Genomic DNA, 23,025 nt, shown 5'->3' with positions numbered 1-23,025 from the left:
TCAACAGTGAAAGCAACTTGTTTGACTTGGCCAAGTAAAAAAAGATTTCAATCTGAAATTAAAACATGTATTTTCTCACATCTTTTTGCACACACATGCTTTAAAGTATTTTAGAGACAGACATGTCTCACAATGTAGTTCTACTTTATTGCACTTTAATTAATATCAACCCTCAAAAGGTAAACTAGTCAAATCACCAGTTCAGTCTCATGTGATACCATTACTGTGGATCCCTGATTACATTGTTGTGCAACATTAAATACACCAGAAGATTGCTTCAAAACATTTTTGCTAAATAACAAACATACACGTACTATTCTAATGTGTTTTATATATTTATATATATATATATATATATATATATAGAGATGTATTTTTCGGACTATAAGTTGCGCTCTTTTCCATGGTTTGAGTGGTCCTGTGACTTATATATTAAAACTCCAGCCACTTGACATCTCGGTGAACTGGAGCTTGAAGGCAGTCTTGCGTCACCTGTGGGAGCAGTGGATGGAGAACACAGCTTCACGACAACCGGGAGGATACGCCATACAACTTTTGATGGATCGACAAAGCATAGACAACCGAAACCATCCTGTTGGGATTCAGAAAGGCCGGAATAATTCTAACTGGAACTGATGCTGAGTCTGACGACAGCCACACAGAAGAGGAAGTGATGCGCCGTCTACTTCCGGAGTTGGCAGAGTTGCTCAGTCGTGACAGAGGATGAAGAATTCAATGGATTTAGTGATTTGGAGTGAGTTTGGTCAACTTGTTATTTTATGTTGTTTATGCTAATATTATGCTAATATATGTAATAATATGCTAATAATTAGCTGAATAACTGTTACTTTGTTATGTTAACATATCAGACACCTATTCAGCCTGTTCTCTATTTTATTGTTATTACTATAACTTGCCTTTCAAGATGAAATGTCTGTTCTTGGTCCCTGATTTTATAAAATACATTTCCCCCTAAAAAGCGACTTATAGTCCGGTATGACTTACATGTTTTTTTCTTCTTCATTATGCATTTTTTGGCGAGTGCGACTTATACTCCGGAGTGACTTATTGTCTGGAAAATACCATATATGCACGCAAAAGTTTGGGCACCCCTAAGGAAAATCACTGCATCAGTTTGTCACTTGCTGAGCTTTTGAAGTCTGGCAGGTGGTATTTCTCCATACAAAACACCTCCAGGTCAGTCAGGTTTCTTGGCGTCCGTGCGTAGAAATCCATACATTTCAATGATGCTGAGTTCTGGGGACTGGGATGGCCTTTCCAGAATGCATAAATTCTGCATAAATTCCTCTGTGGATTTTGAACTGTGCTTAGGATCATTGTCCTGCTGAAAAATCCAACCCCGGCGTAGCTTCGACTTTGTGACCGATTCTTGAACATTCTTGTCAAGAATCTGCTGATACTGAGAGGAATTCATGTGGCGCTCAACTTGAACAAGGTTCCAAGTACCTGTGCTCTCCACACGGCCCCACAACATGCTGGACCCTGCACCAAATTTCACAGTAGGAAATAAGTTCTTCTCATGGAATTCAGTGTTTTTTTTCCACTGTGCATACCTCCTCTTGTTCTGACCAAATAACACTATCTTAGTCTCATCTGACCACAGTTTTTTTTTTCCCAAAAATGCTTCTGGCTTGTCAAGATGTGCTTTTGCAGACCTCATGCGACTCTTCTTGTGATGAATAGTCAGGAAAGATTTTTTGCACATCACCCCTCCAATGAGCATTTCCTGGTTCAAAGTACGCTGGATTGTGGAGCAGTGAACAACTACACCATCAGCAGCCAAATGTTCTTGTAGTTCTCTGGATGTGGTCTGTGGCTTGTCTGTGACCATTCTCACCATCCTTTGCCTGGGCCTTTCCTGTATTTATTTATTTTTTTTTTTTCGGCCTACCAAATCTTCACAAGGACTCTTCCTGTAGCTTTCCATTTCTGCAGTACATTTCTGACGGTGGAGGCAGACAGTCCAAACTGTATGAATGCAGAAATACTGTGAGCAACCTGATTCAGCACAGCACCAGATAAACCATGATCTTTGTGGATAGAATTTATCTCTGCTTGATTACTGCATCACTAGTCAAAACAATGAGGCACTTATCTGATAAGGTCATTGTGGAGTCTGGCTGAGTGTAGAGGACTTTCTGAACTGAATCTTTCTTCTTAATACATTTATATTTACAGAAAACTTGTCCTGCATTATGACATTGTTTCCTCAAGCCTGCTTGACAAACTTTAAGACTCAACTTCTTTATTGCTTTGAGCAGATATAAAAGAGAATATCATGGTCTTAAGTTTCATGGACTCTCCTTCAAGTTACTTCAAATGAATTAAATAAAAAAAACAAAAACAATTCAGTATACATATGGAGTTAAATCTTCTGAAACCAGTGTAAGACATTTTGCTCAACGTAAAAGCTGAATCAACTGAAAAAAAAAAAAAAAAAATCACAAACACACAAACAGAACCGATGTTTGACTGTACAAAACAATACAATACTGAAAAAAGGAAATTAGAAATGCAAGCGAGCACCAACAATGGGGTGTCATTGTTCTGTCTGATCTTAGCCATGTTGATATCCATCAGAGGTGGTTGATTATTAACTACAGCTGAAGTGGTTTGACTTGAGTAAACTCTAGTCCACATCCGTCATCCATTAGGAAGTGAGATGGAAGTTTAGACAGAAAATATTAGCTGCCTCTGGCCTCATCCAACACAACAGGCTGGTCCATCCTGGCCAACGTGATCAGTTGTCGGGGCCCTGAGCATAAATGTTGGTGCCATTATCATCAGCCTGAGCAGCACTTCATGTCATCCTCGGTATGTGTGCATCATAGGTAGGAGGGGCAGATTCTGCAGGAGGCCTGTTATTCTCATTGATCTCGGCGTAATCTGTAGAATAATCGTCTAACCCCACCTGGACTGTCCCGCTGTTCTGGTAACAGCTGAGGTTTTCATAGACCCGATCCTAGAAAGGGAGTAAAGACTAATAAATTGGTAAAATCTAACTTTCCTTAAAAGTGACAACACAAGGGATAAAATGTGAAACACTAAATCTGGAGTGGTGAAGTGTGTGACTTTAACCCTCCTGTTATGTTGCAGGTCAAATTGACCCGTTTCAGAGTTTGAAAATTCAGGAAAAATATTTCAAATAATTTTTGGAGCATGAAACCTTTTCTCCTGGGTTTAATTAGTGTAATGGACATGTAAATGGAAATTACTATTTTAATGTGTTTGCAACCCCCCCTGCATGTTTGTATTACACACATACTGTTTGGGTCAATTTGACTGGCAGGGAGAATGAAGGCTATGAGAGCTAAAACATTTTGATAAATAATAGTAATAAAGATGCTGCTGGGAGTAAAAAGAGGAAGAGGTGTCAGACCTGCAAGTCTGCTGTCCAAAGAAGACAGCAAGATTAGCACCACATGCTTCAGGTGCAAAAAATGTATTTGCACAAAACATGTGGTGGCATTCTGCCACACAGAGAGAGGGAGAGTACAGTTTTGTATGCTTTCCTATCCTTTGAGCTTGTTGAGTAACTTGCAAAACTCGAGTTACATGTAAAAATAAATATTAAAAATTGTTAATTAATTGTTTCCGTCCAAAAACGGAAAAAATGAATTATGATAAATTATAATAAATTAATTATTATACTAAATATTGATTCAATTAATATTAATTGAGCTAAAGATAATGTTTATGGAGAAAAAACATTTTTAAAACTACTTCTGGATGGCTGAACATGACCCGCAACATTTTTGCTGTTCCTGAGAGTTGAACATAACAGGAGGGTTCACACATTTCCATCCCACTGCACAAGTTGAAAACCTACTTCCTGGTTCAAAGTCTGATGTTGAAAGTTAGTGGTAAACACAATCTGTTTCTGTCATCTGTGACATCAGATAGAGTGTCACAGATGGAGGACGGGAGCTTTTGAATCAACCTAAAGAAACCTGATCACACACAATCCAACAGTATCATTATTGGATGTAATGCACCACTTTGCCCACCATTACTCCTGTTTTTATTGAGACAAACTGCAGGAGTTTAGTTTTTTTTTTTTTACTCTATGCTCCCAACACCCAACAAAGAAAAAGGATGTAATTCTAACCTTGGATCTTTAATATAGACTGATGGTATACTGCTTTATTCCTCTACTCCACATACGATCCTCATATATTCAAATGCAGACATGTATGTAATCACAGCTGTAATGCAGTTTGTCTGAACAGGCTTGTTGGAACAATAAGTGAGAATAATGGAGGTACAAAGTAAGGCATGGAAATGTTTTGTGATTATCTGTGTAACCTAAGTAACCAGGTTACTCAGAGAGTGCATGTAAACCCACTGATGAGTTTTACCTGACTTCCTGAGAATGCTGCGTTGTTCATTCCTCCATCTGCTTCAACACGTGAAGAAAAAATAGTATTGAAGACATTCATGAGTAAATAATACTCAATAAATATACACACATACAGACAACGATCATCTACAATGTGTGCCAATAATTTTGTAAACTTACCTGTTCTGGGCTGGTCGTCTCCATTAGAAGATTTTTTCTGCTGTTTTCTGTTAAAAGGTAAATGGCCATCACTGTCACACAATAATAACAGTTTTGTCAAAGTTTTTGTCAGGTGTCTATCATGAGATTAAATCTGCCATGCTGATCATGTTAATCATAAATGTAAAATAACGTGGGGAAAAAATAAGTCCACCTCATTTTAATACCTGATAAAAAATTTTGAAAATAAATGAATAGAATTGAGGAAAACACTATTTTCATTCATCCATAATACCGTTCATTTCCAAATAGAACCTCACCTGTTCTGTTTAAAGAATACAAATAATCCCTTTTAACATACATACATTTTTTTACTTACTTTTTTTTACAGAAAACAAACACAAGAACCAAAACTGCGATCACGACACAACCAGCAATCACTGATCCAGCGATGCAACCACTTGAACAAACAAGTGATCCTCCGACGAGGTCTAAATAAAACAGGGGATGCAATGTGAGTTTTACACCATATTACACATTGTATAAACAGACACGTGAAAATAATAAATATATGACACATGAATAAATAAACGTTTGGGATTTCATATTCAAATTCAGTACCTTCAGTATTTACTTTGGCTGGTGAATATTTCGGTTTAGAGGAATTTGCATGCAACATGTTGCTTCATCAAAAACCCTACTGGTGTTTAACTAAGAGTGCCTTATGTTGTTGGAAGAAAAGACCTTGAAAACCCTTCAAGAAGCCAGTTACTCTGAGCTTTCAAGGAAAAATATCAGAAATATCTGCGATCAACATTGAAGTACCTTGTGACGACAGTGTGACAGTCAAATAATGTGCTGCAGTAACTGTTCTCCTGGTTATGTTGTTCGTTGCTTCACAGATGTACCGTCCACTGTCAGAAAAATCAGTGATGTTTTTCTTGAACACAGCAGAAACGCTGAGTGTCTCTGTCTCATTCAGTTTCCAGATGTAAGTGGCAGATGGTGTGGAATCAGCAGAACAGGTTAATGTTAAGGTCTCATTCAAAGTTATTTGACTTGGACCTGTGATTTGAACATTTTCTGGTCCATCTGAAAGAGAGAGAGTGACAGAGGGCCACAGCGGCATAAACAATGTTATTTTAACAGGTGCACTCAGTACTTTAGGTTAATTTAGTGCTCCCAACAGTAAATGCAGACTGCATCATGTTACTTACAGTTAACAATCATGATGTATTCAGCTTCAACACTGCTCAGAGGGTTGCTGATCATACAGGAATATGTTCCATTGTCTGTTTTATTCAGAGGCTGAAAACACAGAACTCTGCCTTCGTCATGAAGCTTCATGTTGTCAGTGAGGGCCAGATCTGCGCCGTTCTTCTTCCACTTTCTAATAAAGATGGAGCCAACAGCATCACAGGTTAGGTTGACAGAGTTTCCCTCAACTGGCTGCTTTGTTGAAGCTGTGACAGCGTAATCTGTTATATTTTCTGTTGGACAAAACAAAGATTTTGTCAGAGAAATACAAAGACCGGTGCAAAGATGGTTTTCTGTAAACTGATCGAGGAAATAAATTTATAGTTGAGAGAAATAACAACAGTTCCTTTTTGCAAACTAATGTGTAAGGTATTTGTCTGTACTCAGCCACTAGTCTAACATTTATAGTTTAAACAACATAAACTCCAGCCATATGATTAACATGAGAGGAAATACACAACACAGACTGACTTCAACATCAGTTTGTGAACACAGATTGAAAAAAGGCAAGTTAACATTCAGATGAGCAGTCGGTCAATCAGGTTACTTATCCAATGACCTCACGTATAAGGAGTGATATGGTCCACCATTGGGATGATTGATTTTGGTCTGTCTTGAACGATAACTGTGAAATTGCAGTTTAAACAAAACTTGTATGACTTTGCCTGCATTAGAAAGTATGACCAAACATTTTATTTCCTATTTTATTCCAAGATCTCCAAGAAGTCCATCCAAGAAGTTATTTCTGTGCAAGAAAAATGGCAGATGTATTTTAAACGCAAGCGAACACATTCCACGTCTCAATCTTTCTCCTCAAACTTACTTAGAACAGAGATGAATGATGGTTGAGATGTTTGATTTATCATAGTTTGGTTGTTAAAGGCCTGACAACTGTAGTTCCCACTCTGATTCATCTGAACATTTATCAGTCTGAACTCTGGTCCAGTATCAGACAGCAGGGATCCATTCAGTAACCAGTAAAACAGGGCAGCAGGGTTGGAGACAGCTGAGCAGGAAAGTCTGATGTTTGACCCCTCCAAATAGTTTTCTTGTGATGGAGATTTTGTTAAAAGGGTATTTTCTGGGCCAACTGAAAGTTGGTTAAAACAAAGAAACAAAACAAACATATTTCTCTATAACATGCAGATGTTGTCAGAGTAAAGATGGAGCATGCAGGTCAGTAACTCACAGCTGATGGAGAGAAGCAACAGATCACTGCTGCCATTACTGACGGCATTAAACGCATCACACTTATATGGACCCCGGTCATAGCGGGTCACATTGACTATAGTGAGATTGGCGTTTCCATCAGTGAGCTGAACTCTGTCACTGGCTGTAACCTCCGAGCTGCCGTTCAGCCAGAAGAAAGAGACGGAGGATCCAGAGGAGACGGAGCAGGACAGACGGACTGAGCTGAACTCCACCAAGTCTCTGCTGCTGGCAGTTAGTATTACTCTGCCAACTGGCTCTGTGGTTGTAAAACACAACGGTTTTATACTGAAGTTGCCTTCATGAAATTAAGAGGCAGACCTGAACGTCTAAAGTTTGTTTGTTTCATAATTTCACAAACCAAATGAAAAAATATTATCAAGGCGCCTAAAGCAGCAACAAAACAAGAATTGATTTTAAATTATTTCACCATCATCATTTGAAAAAAAAATTTTTTAATAACAATAATCTGAACAGAATATACTTTTATTTTATCACTTGCACACAACAATCATATGACTGGAGATTTATGTAAGTGGAACTGATTTATGCTGTCCATCCTAAAGTGTCCACACTGTGTCTCAGAGACATTCATTGAACTATCAGGGCTCCTCAGTTAGATGTTGATGTTGATGGTTCATGTCACCTTTAAAAATTGGATCAACTCACTATGTGGATTATGAAAGTGACTCACCCAGGATGGACAAAGAGGTGGTGTTTTGCTGGTTGCCACCTGGGAAAGTAGCGAATTGGCAGATGTAGTTTCCCTCATCAGTCATTCTAAGATCCCTAATCTGGATGGAAGGCCTGGTGATGTTTGGGGGGCTTGGTAAGAAGCTGACTCTGCCCTGCAAAGTAGAGTCAGGGTAGCTGGGCAGAAGGCCAGGGACAAATATAGCAATGTTTTCTTCCTTTCCATCCTTCAGCACATAGATCCATGTGATCTGTGATGGAGCAGACACAGGTTATAGATAAATATATATACATGCACAGTAACTGAAAAGAAAACTAAAAACTTTACACTTATTGCGTCATTGATACAAATAAGAAATGTGCCCATTGCAGAGTGCTGAGTAGGGATGTCTGATAATATTAGCATAATTATGTAATATCAGGGAGACTCGATCTCGGTGTTTCCTCCGATAATGAAAACCTGATAACACAATTCCTGGGTTTTGGGTTTTGCCAATCACGCTGGAATCGTTTGTGGGGTCCCGACACTTTTACCAGTGTGCGATTGATGACCTCATCGAACTGCACCTGGAGGCAAAATAACAACACTGTGTGGCTAGTCATGACCAACAAGCTTGCTCACTTGTTGCTACACAAAATGTCTGTGGTGTGGATTTTTTTGGAATGCCTCTTGTGGGTCATCACACCTAAAAATAGTTTTGGGGAAAAAATCGGATATCGGTAAAAAGTTCATATTGAACATCCCTAATGTTGAGTATAGTTTATTAGGAGAAATAAAGCATTAGGCTTCATTTAATATAAAAACAGGTTGGTGTATAATTGACAAATACTATACAGGAAAATTTTTTTTTTCTGTATTTTCCTCAGGGTTGGACAAAGTGCAGTTCAAGAACACTTCTGCTGGTGGGAAACAACAGGACCCAGATTCCCCCACCTGGAGGGTTAACCTGGAGCCATGCCTGGGAGAGGGACCTGACGGTGTATGCCTGGTGGCCGGGCCTTCACCAATGGGGCCCAGCTGGGTGAAGCCCGAATGTGGAGGAGAGGTGGAGGGCAGATGTGGGCTTGCTGCTTGTTCCCAAGCTCTCTGCCTACATGTTGGAGTTTAACCCGGTAAATGAGAGGGTTGTGTCCCATTCCTTGAACCTGCTGCTGGACAACAGAGGTGAGGGATGCTGTCAAGCTGAATAAGGTGTCCTATAGAACATGGGGGGGGGCTGAGGCTGCTGCAGCACCCTGAGGGTGGATCAGACCTGCTCCAAGTTTCTCAAGGCTCTGGATGTTGTCGGGCTGTCTTAGGTGGCACGCCTCTCCAACATTGTGTGGACATAGTGGACAGTTCCTCTGGAGAGGCAGACTGAGGTGCTGGTTCCCCTTTTAAACAAGGAGGACCAGGGGGTCTGTGATGGGCTGGTGACCTGTCCAGGGTGTACCCCACCCTCACCCAGTGTGAGCTGGGATTGGCTCCATGACCCCACGACCCAGAAACAGATAAAGAGGTTGTAGATGAATGGTTGAAGGAGCAGGGCTGTGTTCCATCTAAAGGGAGATCACATTCCTGAGGCTTCCTGGGGAAGTCTATGGCAGAGTGCTGGGATTCCTAAGCAGTCTACAGTAGTTGTGCTTTGTATATCTGTTGAAGGCTGAAGATGGTGTCCCTCTAAATATCCTGTATGAGGTTCTATGGGAGTATGTGGTGGAGTCTCTGTACTCTTGGATTCAAACTCTGGTTCGTATTTCCGGCAGTAGGTAGGGACCAGGAACAGGTGGAATGCTTTTTGTCATTTTTCCAATAAATCAAAAACTGTTTAAGCTGGAACAACCAATTTGCTATATTATAAATTTCTATCTGTCAACTCCTGAAACAATGTATTTTAGTTTTATTAAATATGGATAGGTTGAAAGATTTATTTAAAAACAGTCACAGTCAACAAAAATTTCGTGTCTGTATGTATTTGACCTGTGAGATATGAATCCCATTGGTATTAGTGAGGACACAGCTTAGGTTCACCGTCTGATTGGGATATGAAAATATCTCTGGTATCACCTCTACTTCTTGACCTTTCACTCCTAGAAGAAGAAAAAAGAGAAGTATTAATGTCTGCTGTGTCATTATTTATGAACTCAAAGAGGGGAAGAAGGAGAGAGGGTAATGATAACTTCATATTATCCACCCACTAATGTATCATTGTTCAGAGTTTATGTATCAACGTGAGTATAAAGTACTTGAATCACAAACATTAACTGTGGAAATATGTACTCTCATAGATCTGAAGATCTGATATTTACATTTACATTTGCTGCTTCTATCAGATCGTTTGTTTTTTTGGAAACAGGAACAAACCTGCTGAGTAAAGCTGAGCTGTAACTGTCAGAATAACTACAGAACAGCTGACATGTTGCTGTTATATTGGTTCTAATTTCAATCGGTGAGATGTACAGCAAACAGTATGTGAACAACTCTGTCTTTTGAATTTAGTTTGGGCAGTCTTAAAATCTATTAGATAAACGTCTTGAATTTTCTTAAAGAGCACAATAAGTATTTTGACTAGAAGGGAAAATGAACACAGTGAAATTCCTACCTGTTAAAGCCGCAGAGAAAATGTAAAATAAAAGAAACATGTCCATTGATCAACCTTCCTGAGACGTGCAGGTGAGAAAAACTCCTCCATCTGACTGAGACTGACCTCAGTGCAAACAGTCACAGCCCACTGAGACTACACCCACTCAGGTCCATGGTCAGGATCTGCAGGAGGCTTCCCTCTTGTGGTGGAAATCAGCTTGTGCACAGAATTTGATGAAAGGAAATGTGACATTGATCGAACTAAAATTATATTTTACTTGTTAACAAAAGCATAAATGAATCACTGAACATTTACTGAGGTAAAAAGATGACATGACATTTAATAACACAATTATTGTCAGTAAAATACTTTAATTCTGCGTTCTGTGGATGTGTCAGCATCATCAACCACTCTGTCATCTCTCGCCTGAAGATGAAAAAGGTTGATATTTTTATTTTTAAGTCCTCTGAATGTTAAACAGTATTTCTAATTTGTAAGAAAGTCCTAACCAAGCCAACTAAAACAACGGTGCCTACCTGACGGCTGCACACAATGGCTGAACCGTCCTGCCTCCAACTAGTTCAAAACACAGCAGCTGGGCTTCTTGCTGGTTTTTACAGACATCATGATATAAGTCCAGAGTTTGGTTCCCTCCACTGACTCCCTGTTAGTGTTAGAGTCCCTTTTTAGGATTTGAAGCACAGCACCTATTTCTATCAGGCCCCTTTACTCAGCATTGAGCTCCCCCCTTTTTTCCTTCTTTTTATTATTTACTTTGTTTTACTTTTTATTGTCATTCTTACAACCTTGTAATTATTTTGGTGTATATTATTTTGTTCTCCAAAATATCTCAACAACTATTGGTTGGATTGTGCTGGATTTAGTTTTAGACCTTAATTTTTACTTTGCCAATGTAATTTTTTATACATTTCTATATAGTTTATTTACTTATTTGTTTACTAAGTTAACTGATAAGATAGTCATGGCAGTAGCCATTATGCCATGCCCAGCCATTTAAGTTTTATTTCTGTTACTCATAAAATGATGTCCCATTAGCTTATTTAAGTCTGTAAAGCTGCAGTGAAGCAAAGGTTAGTGGAGGTAATAATTAAGCACGTCAAACCCATGAACGTTTTGATAACATGTTTCATTTACTGCCTATAATCAAAGATACTTATTCCACCGTTGCTAACACAGGTGGCAGAAGGTCAGATAACATCGGCTGAGGACGAAACTGATCAATACAACATGAGCTGTACTGTCCTGAGAACAGCGGCACTCGTGCTCGTCTCCTCAGGTAAGAAATAAGAAGTAATGACTACATTTTATCACCAGTAAAGCCATAAGGTGGGGAATGCCAGCTAACAATGTTCCTGGATCAGCAGCTCTTTGCCATGGAGCCGGAGTCATCGCTGCTGACTTCCTTCGCGGAGCAGCAGGAGAGAGTGTGACCTTCACAACATCTCTAAAACCAGCGACTAAACCATTTCTGGCTCTCACTTGGAGCTTCAATGGCACCATCAATGTGATAACCTCAGTCACCGCTGACATCGTGGGACAAGGCTATGAAAACAGAATCACCCTGGATAAATCTACTGGATCTCTGGTGCTGAGAAACCTGACAGAAGAAGACAGTGGAGAATATGAATTAATCATCATCCCTCAAGGAGCAGAGCAGATTCAAGGAACCGCCAAGCTGGAAGTACAAAGTAAGAAAAATTTATGAATATAACCTCTCTCAAGGCTCTGGGGTGAGAATTTCAAAAATCTGTTCTACCTAATTTCAGAGTACATATTGAATTGTGTTTTATTGTCTGCATGAGCACAATCCATGAGCAAGGTATCATTATTATGCTTTTCTCTTATTTCAGCCAAGGTATCGAGACCCACTTTATCCTGCCACACAGAGAATTTAATAGAAGATAACAGCTCTGTGAAATTAACCTGTGACGATGACAGCTCCACATCCACCAGAGTGTGGATGAAAGACGGCCAACCGCTGGTTTCTGGAGACAGATTCAGCTTTCATGATGGAAACAGAGTATTGTCTATCAGCCCTGTCAACAGAACAGACACTGGAGAGTTTCTCTGCAACGTCAGCAATCATTTCAGCTTTGAAACAGCTAAATGTAGAATTCAAGTCAATTGTAAGTGATTTTGATTTTACTAAAACATGCCATGTATTTTTTTTTTACCTAGAAACATTAAAATATTAGACTTTAATAGTTAATGACCATAGCAGGCTTTGTTTCTTTAGAGTCATCTTAATTCATTTCCTTTCAATGATCTCCTTCTTCCTGATCTGTTCAGATGGACCTGACAGGCCAACAATCGTTCAGACGCCAGCTGGAGCAGAACTTGAGGAGAGTGTTGCTCTCAGCTGCTCCGCTAATTCCTTACCAAAGGCATCTTTCTTCTGGACATTCAAACACGTGAAGTTTTATGGGCCTTTGATCTATATCCAGGAGATGGAAGAAATGCACCTGGGGATGTACACGTGCACAGCTCGCAATCCTATCACTGGTCTGGAGGCCTCAGAGATGCACATACTGCGTGGTATTTGAGCTCCCCTATTACATTTCATTTGTCTTTTATCTGCTTGTACTGATGTGCATTAAACAGAGAAGACAGAATAATGTTTTTTTCTTCTGATCCAGACTCCTCTACTCCCATCAGTGTTTCTATGTCCATGATGGTTTGCACTGTCCTGACCATGGTGGGGCTCATGTTGGTCTAAAGACTACATTTTGTTCCTGAGTATAGCTCATTTGAATCTATAAAACGAAATACCAATAAAAGAAAACTTTGTTTTACATCATCTCAATGTCATGTTCACATAAAAAAGGCTGTAAGTGATAACTGGCCAACCAGAGAATATTTGTAATTACTGTACTTCTGCCCCGGCAGTGTTGTTAACAGCTGTAACAGTCATTGTGCTTCATTGTGTTGCGTGACTTACAGCTGCATCACAATTGTGTTTTGGCACAATGTTAAAACCAATAAAGTTCAGCTTCAAAAAAAAAAAACAGATTCTATTTTAATAAATTAATCTTGACACCTCTTGACCTGCCAGGTGTTGTATAAGTGACTTGACATGCTTTGTTCTTGTGTCATTCCACTTTTACAAGTATGATAAAGTGTTTAATGGTCTTAAACACTGACTGATGTCTGATAACATCTTATCACATTACCACTGTAGTAAAGTTTCATTAAAACCCTGCAGGGCATTCCGTAGTTTGTCCACCAACACCATCATGTACCTTTCATGTTTCTCTTTGCATTAACAAAGGGACCCACACAAGCTGCCACAAAGTGTCGACCTTTGAGTTTCATCTTCAGGTGGTTCTCAGTCATCTCCTCAGAACTGATGCGTAGGCCTAAACCTGAATTTAAATTCACAACCATAGATTGAAACCAAAAAAAGAGTGAGGAACTTGTTTAATGTTGCAAAATTAAGTAAACCTAATCCCCATGATTAAATTTTATATTCTTTTGAAGCGGAGCACTAGTCACTGTTTGATTCTGAAACAAGGGACATAAAACATATACAAAAAGCTCTCATCCAAAATAACAAACAAAATTATCTTTGGCAAAAAAAAGTAAAAAAATAATAACAAAATAAAAGAAAAGAAAGATGGCTTATATAAGTATTTGTTCTTTTAATTCTAAAGAACTATCAGAAACTGATAATGATATAGAGAAACAGACCTAAGGCGTTCCAGAGTTATGTCAAATTGTCCTGTATGAATCTATTCATCTAAATTATGAATGAATTTACAGTTTAAGGATGTTTTTTTTTTTTTTATTGATGCTAAACTGACTGTAACCAACATCTACTGCTGGTAGATGTTGGTTCTTCTGCCTGAAACACAAAGAGGTTTCTTTTTTTAACTCACTTTCTTGTGAACTTATATTTGTTATTTTGTTATTTGTTATTATGTTTATAACTATGTTTATAACTATGTTTAATAAAAAACTTATAACTAAGTTTTTTATTAAAACTTTATATTATAATATGTGTGCTGATAAGCAGCATTAACTACTTTTCTTCCAGCCACTGTGATTAAATCAATAAAGTGAAACATGACAGAACTGTGTTTAGTTTTGTGTTTTTATTTCATAGCTGAAATGTTTCAGTTTACATTGAATTGATTAAGTCATAACAGATGAAGATAACGTGGTTGTTAATTCATCTGATTTATAATAAAAATGTGATGATAGCGACTCCCAGCTGACTGGTTTTCACTGGATATCAACGACCGGAGTGAGTCACCACGAAGAAAGTACAGATTCTGACAGGTGAAGAAGTCCACGGTCCCTCCCCCTCCCCCCTAAATACACAGATGTGCTGTATCTTCTCACAGAAAGCTGTGCGTGCCTGCAGGCTGCAGCAGATATGGAAACATGTGTGATACTGCTGATCATTCTGGGGGCCATCTCAGGTGAGCTTTGACCAAAAAGGTTATTTATTTATTTTCGTTTGTGAGAAATAAATCTGTATACACTAGAATCTGGAATTGTTAAATTTCTAACATTTTTGTTTTTATTATTAACCTTTGAAACTTCGTGAATGGCATGAGATTCTAGTTTAACCACTATTTTCTTTCTATGTATAAATGAACCTTGACTATGTCTGCACTGTGAGGACTTGCATGAGAGCTAATGCTTGTGTTATCTTCATTTTTTTTTTTTATCTCAGATACACAGACAAACTTCCAAAGACCAGGCAGCTTATTTTACTTTTATTTAAATGATTATCTTTTGCCAGAGGTGATTCTGTGTATGAATATGATTTGTGAATTGGTTTAATGTTTGTGTCAAGCGCTTTAGACAGTTCTTAAAAATTAGATTACAGACTTCCAGTCACATTTATTCCAGACTTCTATTTGTGTCCCTCAGGTGTAAGTCGTGGTGTTGGAGTGCTGCCAGACACTTTTATTGCAGCTGTTGGAGAGAAGGTGATGTTCACCACAACAGCACCATCGCCAGGAACATCTATCCTGATTGTCACCTGGGGTTTTCAAAATAAAAGTGGAGTTAATTTTAACATCATAACTTCGAGTACCGAGGACATAATTGGACCAGGATATAAAGACAGGATCTTCCTCCTCAGAGCTACAGGATCTCTGGAGCTCAGAAATCTGACGCTGAGCGACAGTGGAGAGTACAGAGTCACCATCATACCAACTGCTGCAGCACAGCTGAAGGGAAGCTGCAAGCTGGTGGTACTTGGTAAGTAAAAGCAACGCAATTATACGGCCTTTGGCAGCTCATTGAAGCAGCTTTATCCTTCTACTCTTATTATCCTCAATTCCTTTTAAATTTCTCTTCAAGCAGTAACTCCTGCTTTGTCAGGTCCTTTTCTACACGATATTAGCAATTTAATAAGTCCTAGCTCTGTCTGACAGAACAGGGAGCAACTGGGTGGGATATGATGGCAGAGGGTGTTTACTCATCCTGAAAATGTCACAGTTATTAAAAGCTTCTTTGTGGTTATTATTTGTGTTTGACTCAGAATGAATGCAGGAGTTAATATCAACTAATACCTGAGTGCTGTGCTGAACACGTTGTTTCACTTTGTGCTTCAGAAGTGTTAATAAATGATATTTGCAATATTTGTGTTACCTCCTAAAATGCAGCACCAATCAGCAACGTGACAGTAACTGCCAGCAGCAGAGACTTGGTGGAGTTCAACAGCTCAGTCCGTCTGTCCTGCTCCGTCTCCTCTGGATCCTCCGTCTCTTTCCTCTGGCTGAACGGCAGCTCGGAGGTTACAGCCGGCGACAGAGTCCAGCTCACTGATGGAGGCTCCACTCTGACAATAAGCAGTGTCTCCCGCTATGACCAGGGACCGTTCAGGTGCAATGTTTTCAATCCCATCAGTAACGGCACCAGTGATTCACAAAACCTGTCCATCAATTGTGAGTTACCGACCTGCTACAGTCAGTTTTATCATGCACAACTGAACCTAGAACTTTTTCCCCACATATATGTGCATAAACTCGAGGTAGAACTTTAAACTGAAAATGTGTTAATGTGTTCTGTTGCACTGTCTTTGCTTCTGACTGATATGAAACCATTATTATCAGACATTTATGCCTTTTTTTGGTGATTCTCTTGTTTTGTGTTTATGTTCCATTTGTTGCACACTACAGATGGCCCGGAGAATGTAAATTTAACTCTATCGCCATTACAAGAAAATTACGTGCAAGGATCAAACATCAGTCTGACGTGCTCAGCTGTCTCCAGACCGGCAGCCTCACTTTACTGGTTTCTGAATGGAGACCTTCTGTCTGATACTGGACCCGAGCTCAGACTGGTGAACCTGCAGATGAGTCAGAGTGGGAACTACAGCTGTCAGGCCTTTAACAACAAAACCCTCAGATCTCGAACTGCTCAGCTCTCTGCTATAACTGTACTGGGTAACGTTGCATACTACTGGTGCTTTCATGTACCTTTTCTTACTGCTTTACAAACACTGAGATGCAAGTACTTAAAAGTAAGTTTTGCTTCAAATGAATTGGTCAAGTTAACTCATATTTTTTGCACTGGAGGTCACACACTTACACCTTTAATATCTTTTATTGTAAGTAACATTATCCCAACAGTTGTGATACCATCTACTCAGCCTCATTTAATTCATTTTTTAAAATCAATTCCCAGTTATCCATTGTTGATCCTAGTGGTTATAAATGTTCTCATTTCATTAACCCATACAAAATGATGATCAATATTATTTGTCCTACAGCACCAATATCCAATATAGAAGTGAATGCCAGCCACACAGATTTAATGGAATTCAGCAGCTCAGTCCGTCTGTCCTGCTCCGTCTCCTCTGGATCCTCGCCCTCTTTCTCCTGGCTGAACGGCAGCTCGGAGGTTACAGCCGGTGACAGAGTTCAGCTCAGTGATGGAAACACCACCCTCACAATAGTCAATGTGACCCGCTATGACCGGGGTCCTTTCAGGTGTCATGTGCTCAATCCTGTCAGTGGTGGCACCAGTGAGCCAGTAAACATCTTCGTCATCTGTGAGTCACAGACGACACGCTCCTCCTATTCATTTACCAGACAATTTCAAATCTGAGGCATCATTTATCTGGGCTGCTCATCCATTTCCCTTCTCGGCGATTTTTCCATGTTTTTCTCACTCCCCGTCTGCTACGTGTGAAGAGTTTGTGTTGCTATGCTGCCATACTTTGTGTGTGTGTGTGTTAAAGTGATTGCATGGCTTCGCCTGATTGGTGAAACCCAACCATGTGGCAGATCCACTGGGTGCATATCCCTGACAAAAATAAAGCAAAGCAAAGCCGCTGATATAATGTATCCATGATGCTCTTTGTGTTCTCCCTTCACCTGTTTGGCTGCTCACTATGTCTGTGCATTTCTTGCTGCAGTTGGCCCAGAACATGTGAACCTGACACGATCTCCATCACAGCCGTACTACGACGAAGGGACAGACATCAGCCTCATTTGCTCAGCTGTCTCCAGTCCTGCTGCTCTGATTCACTGGTTCCTGAATGGAGACCTGCTGTTTGATACTGGCGCAGAACTCAGGCTGATAGACGTTCAGATCAGTCACAGCGGGAACTACAGCTGTCAGGCCTTTAACAACATAACAATGAGAAATCTAACGTCTCTCCCAGTGGCTTTGACTGTACTGAAATGTAAGTTGGACTGAATGACTTGCTGTCAAAGGCTTCAATATACTAATAGTTTTACTGATGATGGGGCGGACAGTAAATGGGTGCAGAAATTAAAATGCTGTGCAAATGATAATGCACATTGTCTAAACATGGTGAACAAAGTCCTAACGTTTTTTTTTTTGTTTTGTTTTTTTTTCTGCCCGTAGCACACATCTCCAATGTGATAATAACTCCCAACAACACAGACTTGGTGGAGTCCAGCTCTGTCAGTCTGTCCTGCTCCACCTCTGGGTCTTTCCCCTCCTTCCTCTGGTTGAATGGCAGCTCGGAGGTTAAAGCCTCTGACAGACTTCACTTCACCGATGAAGGCGCCACACTTACTATAATCAGTGTCACCCGCTATGACCAGGGACCATTCAGATGTCATGTCTTCAACAATTTCAGTGATTACACCAGTGATCCAGTGAAACTCTCCATCGGCTGTGAGTGACCATTCATACTGTTCACATTCACATGTAGGCCTTTTAAATTTGGGGTCTGAGTCATGATTAAAGTGAACACTGTGACAGGTAGGTTTTGTCGGAGTTTCATTTTATTTCGCAGCCTGCTGTTCATTCCCGCAGTCTTGGCTGGCGCTGGTACTGATACTGTGTTTAGTTTAATGATGCAGTTCTGCATTTGAACGACGTACTTATCGGTAATGTCCCCTTCCTGCTATAGCAAGCAGAGAACAATGTGCAGCTTTCCTCGAGCTACTACTCTTCCCTTAAACATTGCCCCACGATTTTCTCTTCTCACCAGTTGGTCCAGAAAATACTCATTTGCAGCTGTCACCATCGCAGCAGCACTATGAAAGAGGATCAAACATCACTGTGGCGTGCTCAGCTGTCTCCAGACCTGCAGCTCTATTTTACTGGTTTCTGAATGGAGACCTTCTAACTGATACTGGACCAGAGCTCAGACTGATGAACCTGCAGATGAGTCAAAGTGGGAACTACAGCTGTCAGGCCTTTAACAACAAAACACTGATTTACGAAATGTCTCCCCCTTCAGTTGTTTCTGTGCTGGGTAAGTTGGCTACAAAATGTTAATTTTGAACGCTTGATTGGACATTTGGCATTGTTGTTCCCTTTCTGTGTCGAGTTTGCATGTTCTCCCCATGTCTGTGTGGGTTTCCTCCCACTGTCCAAAGACATCATGTTTGGGTTAATTGGTGAGTGTGTCTCTGTCTGACTGTGTGTGTTGCCCTGTGATGGTCTGGTGACCTGTCCAGGTTGTACCCCTTCCTCACCAATCTGCTATGGGATTGGCTCCAGCACCCCTCTGTGATGGATAAATCCAAACCATTTTGCCTTTCTCATTTGGATTTATAAACACATAAAGAAAACATATCTCATTAAATATATTCATAAATATATTCCAGTCAGGACCTTTAGAAGCTATGTTTGCATGTTAAAATGTTTAAACATAACTGTTGTATTTCTCAGCTGTGTATTTAGTGTGGTTGCAGTCTGCCAATGACAGCATATCCCTTATGCCCAGGTGTTGTGGTTGTGATTTTAAATATTAAAATGCACTTTTTTTTGTTTATTTCAATATAAATTTTAACCCGATGAAGTACTTGGTCATTAGACAAGCATTTACATTGACCATAGATTGAATGACTCTTTACAGGCAAAAGTTAAACACTGTGAGTTAGATTAACAAAACCAATTTATTACATACCACATAAGCATGTGTTGTTTGGCCCCACAGCGCCAGTCTCCAGTGTGGTGGTGACCTCCAACAATACAGTCATCATGGAGTTCAACAGCTCAGTCCGTCTGTCCTGCTCCGTCTCCTCTGGATCCTCCGTCTCGTTCCTCTGGCTGAACCGCAGCTCGGAGGTTACAGCCAGCGACAGAGTTCAGCTCACTGATGGAGGCTCCTCTCTCACAATAAGCAGTGTGACCCGATATGACAAGGGACCGTTCAGGTGCAATGTGTCGAATGGCATCAGTCATGGAATCAGCCAGTCAGTGAATCTAGTAATACAGTGTGAGTATCAGGCAACAAAACCCGTCCCCAAATTAAAATAGCAAATGGTCTTAAGGAAGCCAGACCTCACAACTGCAGTTCATCCATAATACTAAACCCTGACACCTTAAACATTTTAATCGGCCTAGCTACATCCTCTGTTTGAGTATGTATGGGTACTAATGGAGTCATGTTCGCAGAGAAAGGCTATTTTCATGACATTAGAATTCACCAGAAAAAAACACAATTTAAATTAGAAAAACAAATGCATGTAAAAACTGATGTGGTTTGTGGCAAAAATGTCTTTTTCACACTAGACAAACATATTTACAGAAACTAGAAGATTCAATTTAATATCTCGTAGATGCACTTTGGCTCTGTTCTTATAGTATAACTTTTATTGCATACAGTGTTATCTTTTGGTTGTGTTACAGATGGCCCTGATGCTGTAAGCGTGGTAGGACCCAAATCTGTACGTGTTGGAGATATGACCATGCTCTACTGCTCTGCTGCGTCTGTTCCATCACCAACGTTTACCTGGCTATTTAAAATGAAGCCAACTAATGTTCATGAGGCCGTGTATGTTATCCAATCGAGTCGAAACGCTGACAGTGGGACGTACACCTGCACCGCTGAGAATACGGTCACAGGGCAGAGTCAGACAGCACATCATGAGTTAACTCTCATCGGCACGTAACACACAGACACAAAGAAAACGCACAAATGAAACATTTTTATGACGCTGTCGAACATGTTCTGAGTGAGTTCCCCCCGCAGATTTCTCTGAATGTGACTGCTCAGCTGCTGTCGGAAGAGCCGTACTGGTGTCAGCTGGGTGTTGCCTCCTTATTGTAGGTGTGCTTGGAATAATGTTGTACTGTCTGATGAGGAGGAAAAGGTAAGCACAAACTATACCACATTAGACTGTGTCATCCTGAAGTCTCCACATGCAGGATAAGATAAATGTGCTTGAATATTTATAGTTAACACATTGATTCTTTCCAAATAAATATAAACAACAAACAAACATAAAATTTCCTCACTAATCTAATAACTACTGTCGTAGAAGATTAACTGGTTTAATGTTTATGCTGTTTATGACCTCCCTTTTCACTGTAAATGAAAAAAAAATGCAATATCTAATTATCAGTTGTGTCAAATACACAAATTTATATTTTATATTTATATTATACATATTTATGTAATCTTGATAATGTGTGTGGTGTTTTGAGGATGAGGCTGGGGTTTGTTATGGTTTTGGAATGGAATTGTGTTAAAGTGAAATATATATTTTTATAGTAAAAGGTGCTTCCAGTAAATCCAAGAACCAAGGCATTTAAAAAAGACTATGTTCTATTACAGCAGCACAAAAACTACAACATAATCCCCATATTTTAATAATGTCTTAATGTCTTTTTATTCAACAGCAATTATCCAGCGCATCAAAAAGGTCAGTCTGCCGTGACCTTGAAGACCAATACGGTGGAAAGACTTGTATCATAAAAAAATAACTAGGGAACCATAAGATTTTACAAACCTCTGTTCTGACTCCTCAGAGAAATTAAGCGTGAAGGAGAAGCATTCAGATGTCTATAAAATCACAGAATCAATGGAGAACGGGGTGTATTCTCTTCCATTGAAGGTCAGTTTGAGCTCCCTTTTTCCTGCATATTATCGAAAGAAACATTCATTTCTAATGCTGTGCTAACATTTCCTCCTGCAGCAGAAGAAATGAAAAGACTTCAGAGCTTTTTTTATCAGTTCCTTAATGGCCAGTTTTGAAGAAATTGTATTTAACATATTTATTCAACTCAAGCCTCCCTTATATCCCACTTAGTGAGTTTAATGTTAGTTGATGTGTAATCCAGTAATGTTTGTGTAATTTTATAATTACTGACAAAGTTCACGTACTTGGTTATGCAACATATTCCGAAAGCTGGAAAAGAAAAGTATTTTGAACCTCACTGGACATGACATATGCATATATGTATATAGATAGATATACAATATCTATAAGATAAACATTTTGGATATGACAGTGATTTCTCAATATTCTAAAAAGAATGAAAGAAAGAACCTGTCTTTACTAAAATAATTTACAAAGAATGGCAGCGTTAATGAAAAAACAAATCTTTCCATAGCCGGTTAAACATTAATATGTGTAAAAGATAAGTTGTTTCTATCACTTGTGCCGTGATCCAAGGTGAGCATTAAAGAGTCACTTATCATGAAAACAAATACAGTGGAGCATATGCTCCTTGGTTGGGGTCACCTGAGTACGGTGCAGGTGGAGAACGTGCCTGCCCCGCGCTGCTCTCCCTTGACTTGGCATCAGTCTACTTGAATATAAAACATGTCAAGATAACTTCATGATGCTATTTGATGAAAAGCTCTGGTGGTTTGAATATCTTACACCAGAAGACAAACACTATCAAAACAAAGCAGTTTGAAAGTCTGATAAATGTGCATTTCCAGAAATTTGCTTTCACAGTCGTTACACTCATATATATATATATATATATGTATATATACACAAAGCACAACTTTGAGTTTCCTTTCAGATTTTGAAAACTAGATTAACCAACCTCAGCTGAGCATCAAAATAATAAAAAGTATCATTTTAGTTGTGACTTAGTTAATTGTAAAATATTATTTGATAAACACTCCAAACCCAGCTCGGCCAGACATGCAGCACAGCCGCTGAGTTTCCCTGTGGGGATAAATAAAGTATCTTCTTCTTCTTCTGTACAGCAGTGTGTAGTTTAATGAGCCTAACGAGATCATAGAAAGTTATTCATCTTATCTTTGAAGCTCATAAAATAATTAGGGGTGAGAACAACGAGATATGAGACCGTTTATCTTTTTTTCACCACTGTAAACAGAGAAGTAAACTGGTTCTCAGCTGTGTGTCTTGTTATCTCACAATTGTGTTTGTAGTTTGGTTAGAATATTGAAATGGAGAAGGTTAATTGGACTGTACATGCACAGAAATTTTGAGCATTTTGCCCATTTTTACCTGGTGTGTAATACCAATGAGCAAAAATGTTCCACTTTGAGTTCATCATTTAAATTTCAGTGGTTCTGGTTTTGCACACTGACGGGTTTTCTGCCCAGTTAATTCT

General features: G+C 39.4%; 2 protein-coding genes across 2 annotated transcripts in view; one reads left to right on the top strand and one right to left on the bottom strand.

Moving 5' to 3' along the window:
• Nucleotides 1–8,815, bottom strand: part of LOC115044660 (carcinoembryonic antigen-related cell adhesion molecule 5-like) — a 50,358-nt gene extending 41,543 nt beyond the window's left edge. Inside the window, exons 1-5 of the mRNA XM_029503807.1 lie at nt 8,684–8,815; nt 8,213–8,245; nt 7,680–7,929; nt 6,966–7,244; nt 6,600–6,866 (exon numbers count right to left, since the gene is read on the bottom strand). Coding sequence (XP_029359667.1) covers nt 6,600–6,866; nt 6,966–7,244; nt 7,680–7,929; nt 8,213–8,245; nt 8,684–8,815 — 961 coding nt within the window. The remainder of the gene's footprint in view (nt 1–6,599; nt 6,867–6,965; nt 7,245–7,679; nt 7,930–8,212; nt 8,246–8,683) is intronic.
• A 5,823-nt stretch (nt 8,816–14,638) lies between these two features.
• Nucleotides 14,639–22,849, top strand: LOC115044659 (carcinoembryonic antigen-related cell adhesion molecule 5-like). Its single transcript, XM_029503806.1, has 13 exons — nt 14,639–14,684; nt 15,142–15,474; nt 15,882–16,163; nt 16,398–16,603; nt 17,845–17,908; nt 18,094–18,369; nt 18,689–18,955; nt 19,643–19,924; nt 20,338–20,592; nt 20,681–20,801; nt 21,322–21,353; nt 21,460–21,545; nt 22,841–22,849. Exons 1-13 carry the CDS (start codon nt 14,639–14,641, stop codon nt 22,847–22,849), a joined length of 2,259 nt encoding a protein of 752 aa, XP_029359666.1.
• Nucleotides 22,850–23,025: the final 176 nt, after the last annotated feature.

This window comes from Echeneis naucrates, chromosome 6, assembly GCF_900963305.1.
Source record: "Echeneis naucrates chromosome 6, fEcheNa1.1, whole genome shotgun sequence".
Lineage (NCBI taxonomy): Eukaryota > Metazoa > Chordata > Actinopteri > Carangiformes > Echeneidae > Echeneis > Echeneis naucrates.
Note: the sequence above shows the minus strand (reverse complement) of the source record. Positions and strands in the feature narration are given on the sequence as shown.